Genomic DNA, 6,750 nt, shown 5'->3' with positions numbered 1-6,750 from the left:
GTTTAACATCCCAGCACATGTGATGTAGCTGGAACAGTATTTGATCGATTGTGTTATTTTTTTTAAATTGAAGTTGTATGTAAGTTGACTCACTTTTGGCTTGGAGCTAGTGTGTAGCAAAACGTTTGAATCTTTCACCCCACTAGCAGCTTCCGGGCCCTTTTCAATCAAAGCTGATAAGCAGGTGTCAGGGTTGAGTCTGAGTCTGCAGTCCTTTTATGCAGTGTGAAAGCTTTTGAATTGACATGCAGTTGATGTTCTTGATTTTGACTACAGGAAATCAAATGTGCATTGACAGCTAGGCTTGAATGAATAGGGTCCTAGACTGTTGGGTCATCATGGCCATCTAGACACACTCACTGTGGTTCCTCATCGGCCGTGTTCCAATTCTCTCAATGGCTTCCTTTCCTTGTCTCCTCTCCTTTCTGACCACTAGTAAATGAAAGGATTGGATAGGTATTCACTATATACAGTACCATACTTTCACCATTCAAGTCAAGAGACTTATGGGTTCATTAACTTGTCATAAGACTGAGGGGACACATGTACTGTCAAATGCATGTACTGTCAGCACCATGTGTACAGAAGTCACATGGGTAAACATTGAGTTTTTATATTGTCCATGTTTATTCCATTTAGAGGCAGAAAGTGTTTATGCATGTACAGTATGTAGAGGTAAGTATTGTGTTTCAGATCAATATGTATCTTTGGTATCTGTATTTGGTGTCAATGGTCAGCTCTGTGCTGCAGTGCCCATTGGAAAATACAGTATTTTAGAATAATTGCTGTGAGGCTAAAGTCACAACATAACTCCATCCCCAAAAGCAATCCACACCAATGATGGCGATAGTCCAATATGTTTGCCCCTTTAACCTGTTTCATAAGACTGAAGAATGTCCACACCAAGGGATGAAATGAAAAGACATGGGAGAAGTGATGACTGTTTGCTGGTAAATGCATCGGAACACAGTTTGATCAGGGTTTTCAATGTGTTTACCTACAAAAGTGTCATTGTTTTTATTTTTTCCATTTTTCCTCAATGTTGCTTCGCTGAAAAGTGCGTAACAGCGTTGATGTCAATGCCCAAGATACTATTTTTTTTGTGTGTTGAATGTCGCTTATGTGCGTCTCGTAGTAAGTTTACAGCTTCTGCGTAAATTGTGCCTGTACGATGAACCTTCAGGCCAAAGTGTCGTTCTGTGGTGTCATTCGGCCTAAACTCCACGTTGTGCCTCATTGAAGTGCTTGGTGGTATTACTTGTGTGTCAAAATGTTTAACATGATATGTGGTCCACTCTTGCTGGTGCAGTGATTTGAATATCTTAATCTCTGCATTTCTAGACCAATTTGAGTTAATGTGATTTATGTTGTCAATTCTGTATTTTTATTTTGTTTTCCTAATTGAAGTTATTTTGTTTTTTACCAAGTCTTAATGGAAGTTAAATGTTAAAATGAATAAATATTTTTGCAGACAAAAGCTGTTTTTTAGTTTTAACTGTAAATTGCACTAAATGTATTGTTTTACAGACGCTTTTAGGTGATAAGATTGTTTACTGTTAATGTTGAAATAACTAAATAAGAAAAAATAAAGATATATCAAACGATACCGTGTAACAACTGTGTCCATTTAAAATTAAAATGGGACCTCTTATGTAATATCTACCTGAGTTATTGTCGTTGGGTGTCATGTCTGGGGCTGATAATACAAGGCAAAAACTGGTAGCATATTTTTACGGTACTGAAATCACAAGGTATTTTACATTTCATTAAGTAAAGTATCATTTGGTACAAAACATTTAATGGCCCAGTGCTGTCAAAATGCAGTTTTTTGTGTTATTTCCTGATAGTTGATGATTGAAAATACAATTTACACAGGACCTTTTAATCAGGAGGTTTTGCATGGGTTAAGTTTTGGCTTGCCTGGTGACATCCCCAAGCGGTATAAGTCAATAGACCAATAAGAGTTCCAAATCTCTCTGCCAACAACCTCTAGAGTATACTATAGACATCAAGAAAGCCAGTCAGTTGATTATTGACAAGTTTTTCCAACACTTGATTAACAGGGCAAAATAGAAATAGGCCTATAACAGTTAGGATCAGCTTGATCTCCCCCTTTCAATAAAGGACTAACCATGGCAGCCTTCCAAGCAATGGGAACCTCCTCAGAGGGTAGAGACAAGTTAAAATGGTCAGAGATAGGCTTGGTGATGATATGGGCAGCAACCTTAAGAAGAAAGGGAATAAACCATCTGACCCAGATGTTTTTTGGGGGTCAAGTTTGACGTGGTCTCCCCACCATTTGTTTCTGCAGTGAGGATTCACCCTTTTTAGATAATTTATTGTGTAATTATCTGCAGACAAACGTTCTTGCAGTAATAGAGGTATACAAATCCGGGAGCCAAATAAACGGCTCATCCACCGATGCAATTCGGTTCACCAAAAAGAGCCGATCGTTCGCGAACGACCCACTACGACACACTGGTCTTGACGAGGAGTAAAACAAACTTTTGAGGCAGGTTATATTCTGTAATGTTAAACCAATCCAATAAATGTGGAGGAGTTAAAATGGCGTGTCGCCTTGTGAAAAGCTTAAATTGCGTCAGGTTGTTGGCGGCGGGGGGGGCCTTTAACAAAGACAGACCAATGCCTCTCGTTTCCAATGTGAACAAATGAGTCATAGTGGGCAGAACAAGCTAGGAGGTGGGCAAAGCCAAGCGCGAGATCCTATTGGCGCGTTCTAGCAGACATCTGCACATTTTCCGTTAGGGAACGCCTCCTATGTGAAGTGCGCGTGTGCAATAACTCAATTCGCCCTTTGCAGTCCTTCTAAACAACGATATGTATTTTTTATATTAATTGTTTTACTTTTGTAAAGGGTAAAGTCCACCAAACTTCGTCCACTCTGTTCATAACCGATGTTAGTTTTGCGAACAGAACTGCATTAAGATCAAATGTTAAATTGATGAGAACATTTGCAGAATGTTGGCTAAAATCCATCTCTTTACATCTTCTCCCACTGCCGGCCAATGGGCTTCTTCTCACTACCATACAGTTAGTGGAAACACTAAGCGGGTGCTTCGTATCCGGTGAAATATCCATCTCATTGGTCGATATGTGGCTCGGCCATTGGAGAGGGTCGTTCTTTTACCCTCTCATTGGCTAGAATGGTCGCACCTGATCTCGCCTCAGTCATTGAGTAGATGTATTTTCATTGTTAGAGCGGCCACTCGGTTATCTTGTTAATTTAATGATCATCTTTGCTTGGGTTTGTTGTTGCCTTAGGAGGCCAAGTTGTGAGGAAACATATCCCAGCTTTGGCCACCTGGGGGCAGGTGCTGCAAAGACCTTCACAAGCCTACGTCACTGGGAATTTCCAGTGGGGAAGTGAAGTTTCTGAACAACTGTACAAGTCGATGTTGCTAGCGACCACTGTCATATTTCATCCTCGTTAACTGAAGCAAAATTATTAACATAGAAGTGTTGTATAATATGAACGTTTGACGATAGGATACTGTTAGATTCGGTCAAATCAGTTTACCTAAGCATGGCGCAATAATGTGCAAAACTCGACTCATCTGATGTGGATGTAGGAATCGCATGTGACCTAGGTAAGCTTTGGCTACAATATTTAAATGTAATGATATTAGTAATTATAAAAAGTAACCAATTTAAGTTTATTGTTATAACCTTTCTAGCTAGCCAAGTCCACTTCCTCATTGTCAAATTAGCTAGCTATTTGAATGCTAGCCACTAAAAAATGAAGTTGAGTAGTTAGCTAACTGACTTAGTTAGACCAGAGCAAACGGACAGTTGGCTTTGTCTTTGTTTTGGTGTCTTGAAAAATTGACTTAAGAGAGGGTGCTGTTTTAGCTCATTTATATTGACACTTGTGTTTTAGTTAGCTAGCTGGTTAGCTTGTTAGATAAGTGGATTTATACACAGCATGCCAGTAGCAAATCCAAATGTCACGAGAGGTGTCTAATCAGGGCACATTTGAGATTGGATGAGATGCAGAAAATCACTAAAATCTTTAATTCCGGTAAAACATTTTGCTATGTAATAAAGCATATGTACACTAAACTACAATTATATTTTATAAGTCATGACTTTTCTCGAGGTATTTGTCTTCTCTCAGACGCCATGGCAGAAGAGGAGGCTTACCTCCCTCACCCACAGGTAGGCTTGGTGTTTCATGTCCATGCTATGTCTACACTGGATCCCTGTTTTTGCTATATATTGTAGGCTATATCGTTTGTCACAAAGTTTGAAGCAGAAATCTATAGATTTAAAAAAAGTCTTCAGAACAATATAATTATTAAAGTAGAGGTTAACATTGGTGAAAGATGTACAGTGCCTTCAGACTTTTTTCAAAATATTGTTGTTACAAAGTGGGATTAAAATTGATTTCATTTTTTTAAATTGTCAACTATCCTCACAAAATACTCTGTCAAAGTGGAATACATTTTTATTTTTATTAATGGAAAATAATAAAATACACCCATCTAGCCTTGGGTTGGTCCCCCTTTGCTTCCAGAACAGTCTTAATTCCCTGGGGCATGGATTCCAACATGTGGCATTCAAACTTTGCTCAATTGGTATCAAGAGACCAAACGTGTGCCAGGAAAACATTCCCCAAACCATTACACCACCACCACCAGCACGTATCTTTGACACCATGCAGGATGGGGCCACCACAAACAGGCAAACAACAGTGCAGTACAACAGTGGTGTGCAGAACAGCATCTCAGAAGGCACAACTCGTCAGTCCTTGTCATGGATGGGCTATTGCAGCAGACAACCACACCGGGTTGCACTCCTGTCAGCTAAAAACAAGAAGAAGCGGCGACTTACGCCAAATCCTGATATCGCCATCAGCATGACGCAACAGGAAACGGGATTTGTCGGATCAGGCAATTTTCCACTCCTCAATTGTCCAATGTTGGTGGTTGCATGCCAAATGGAGCCGCTTTTTCTTGAACGGGGTGGGGTACATAATAAACGGGAAACTGAGTGTATCTTGATTATATACAGCCCTATTCTCAAAATGATTAAATTGCTTCCCCCCCCTCATCAATCGACACAATACCCCATAATGACAAAGCAAAAACAGCTTTTTAGAAATGTGTGCAAATGTATACAAATAAACTATCACATTTACATTAAGTATTCAGGCCCTTTACTCAGTACTTTGAATAAACTTTGGCAGTGATTATAACCTCAAGTCTTGGGTATGACGCTACAAGCTTGACACACCTGTATTTGGAGTTTCTCCCATTCTTCTCTGCAGATCCTCTCAAGCTCTGTCAGGTTGGATGGGGAGCGTCGCTGCACAGCTATTTTCAGGTCTTTCCAGGGATGTTGGGGTTCAAGTCTGGGCTCTGGCTGGGCCACTAAAGGACATTCAGAGACTTGTCCCGAAGCCACACCTGCGTTGTCTTGGCTGTGTGCTTAGGGTTGTTGTCCTGTTGGAAGGTGATCCTTCGCCCCAGTCAGAGATCCTGGGCGCTCTGGAGCAGGTTTTTAGCAAAGATCTCTCTGTACTTTGCCTCAAATTTTTCCCAGTCCCTGCTGCTGAAAAACATCCACACAGCATGATGCTCTTACCACCATGCTTCACCGTAGAGATGATGCCAGGTTTCCTCCAGACATGACGCTTGGCATTCAGGCCAAAGAGTTCAGTCTTGGTTTCATCAGACCAGAGAATCTTGTTTCTCATGGTCTGAGAGTACTATAGGTGCCTTTTGGCAAATTGCAAGCGGGCTATCATGTGCCTTTCACTGAGGAGTCGCTTCCAACTGGCCAGTCTACCATAAAGGCCTGATTGGTGGAGTGCTGCAGAGATGAGAGAAACTTCCAGAAGAACAACCATCTCTGGAGCTCTGTCAGAGTGACTACCGGGTCCTTAGTCACCTCTCCCGATTACTCAGTTTGGCCGGGCGGCCAGGTCTAGCAAGAGATTTGGCGGTTCTAAACTTCTTCCATTTAAGAATGATGGAGGCCACTGTGTTCTTGGGGACCTTCAATGCTGCAGAAATGTTTTGGTACCTTCCCCAGATCTGTGCCTCGACACAATCCTGTCTCTGAGTTCTACGGACAATTCCTTTGACCTCATGGCTTGGTTTTTGCTCTGACATGTATTATCAACTGTGGGACCTTACATAGACAGGTGTGTGCCTTTTCAAATCATGTCCAATCAATTGAATTTACCACCAGTTATAGAAACATCTCAAGGATGATCAATGGAAACAGGATGCACCTCAGCTCAACTTCGAGACATAGTAAAGGGTCTGAATACTTATGCAAATAACTATTTCTGTGTTTTTTTTATACATTTGCAAATCTTCTACAAATCTTTTTTCGGTTTGTCATGTTGGGGTGTTGCGTGTAGACTTATTTAATCAATTTTAGAATAAGGCTATAAAGTAACAACATGGAAAAAGGGTAGGGGTCTGAATACTTCCCAAATGCACTGTATTCAACCCACTGAGTCAATACATGTTAGGATAACCTTTGTCAGCAAATACAGCAGTGAATCTTTCTGGGTCTCTAAAATCTTTGCAAACCTGGATTGTACAGTATTTGCTTATTACTCTTTTTAAAACAATCTCAAGCTCTGTCAAATTGTTGGTCATTGTTAGACAACCTTTTTCAAGTCTTGCAATAGATTTCCAAACCGATTTTTAAGTCACAACTGTAACTAGGTCACTCAGGAACATTCAATGTTGTCTTGTTCAACAACTCCATTGTATA

At 40.5% G+C, this 6,750-nt stretch overlaps 1 protein-coding gene across 5 annotated transcripts in view; it reads left to right on the top strand.

Moving 5' to 3' along the window:
* Window positions 1–3,354: 3,354 nt before the first annotated feature.
* The window catches only part of LOC135526301 (nuclear factor NF-kappa-B p105 subunit-like), a 38,042-nt gene continuing 34,646 nt past the window's right edge, over window positions 3,355–6,750 (top strand). The window contains exons 1-2 of one of the 5 annotated variants that reach the window (XM_064954556.1): window positions 3,355–3,608; window positions 4,118–4,176. In XM_064954556.1, the coding sequence (XP_064810628.1) occupies window positions 4,141–4,176 (36 nt within the window). In that variant the 5' untranslated portion in view covers window positions 3,355–3,608; window positions 4,118–4,140. Of the gene's footprint in view, window positions 4,177–6,750 lie in introns of all 5 variants that reach the window. The other 4 variants (XM_064954558.1, XM_064954557.1, XM_064954553.1 and 1 more) reach the window with 4 other exon arrangements.

The sequence above is a fragment of the Oncorhynchus masou genome, chromosome 32 (genome assembly GCF_036934945.1).
Source record: "Oncorhynchus masou masou isolate Uvic2021 chromosome 32, UVic_Omas_1.1, whole genome shotgun sequence".
In the NCBI taxonomy this organism is placed as follows: domain Eukaryota; kingdom Metazoa; phylum Chordata; class Actinopteri; order Salmoniformes; family Salmonidae; genus Oncorhynchus; species Oncorhynchus masou.
The sequence above is the reverse complement of the archived record's forward strand: the minus strand, read 5'-3'. Positions and strand labels throughout refer to the sequence as shown.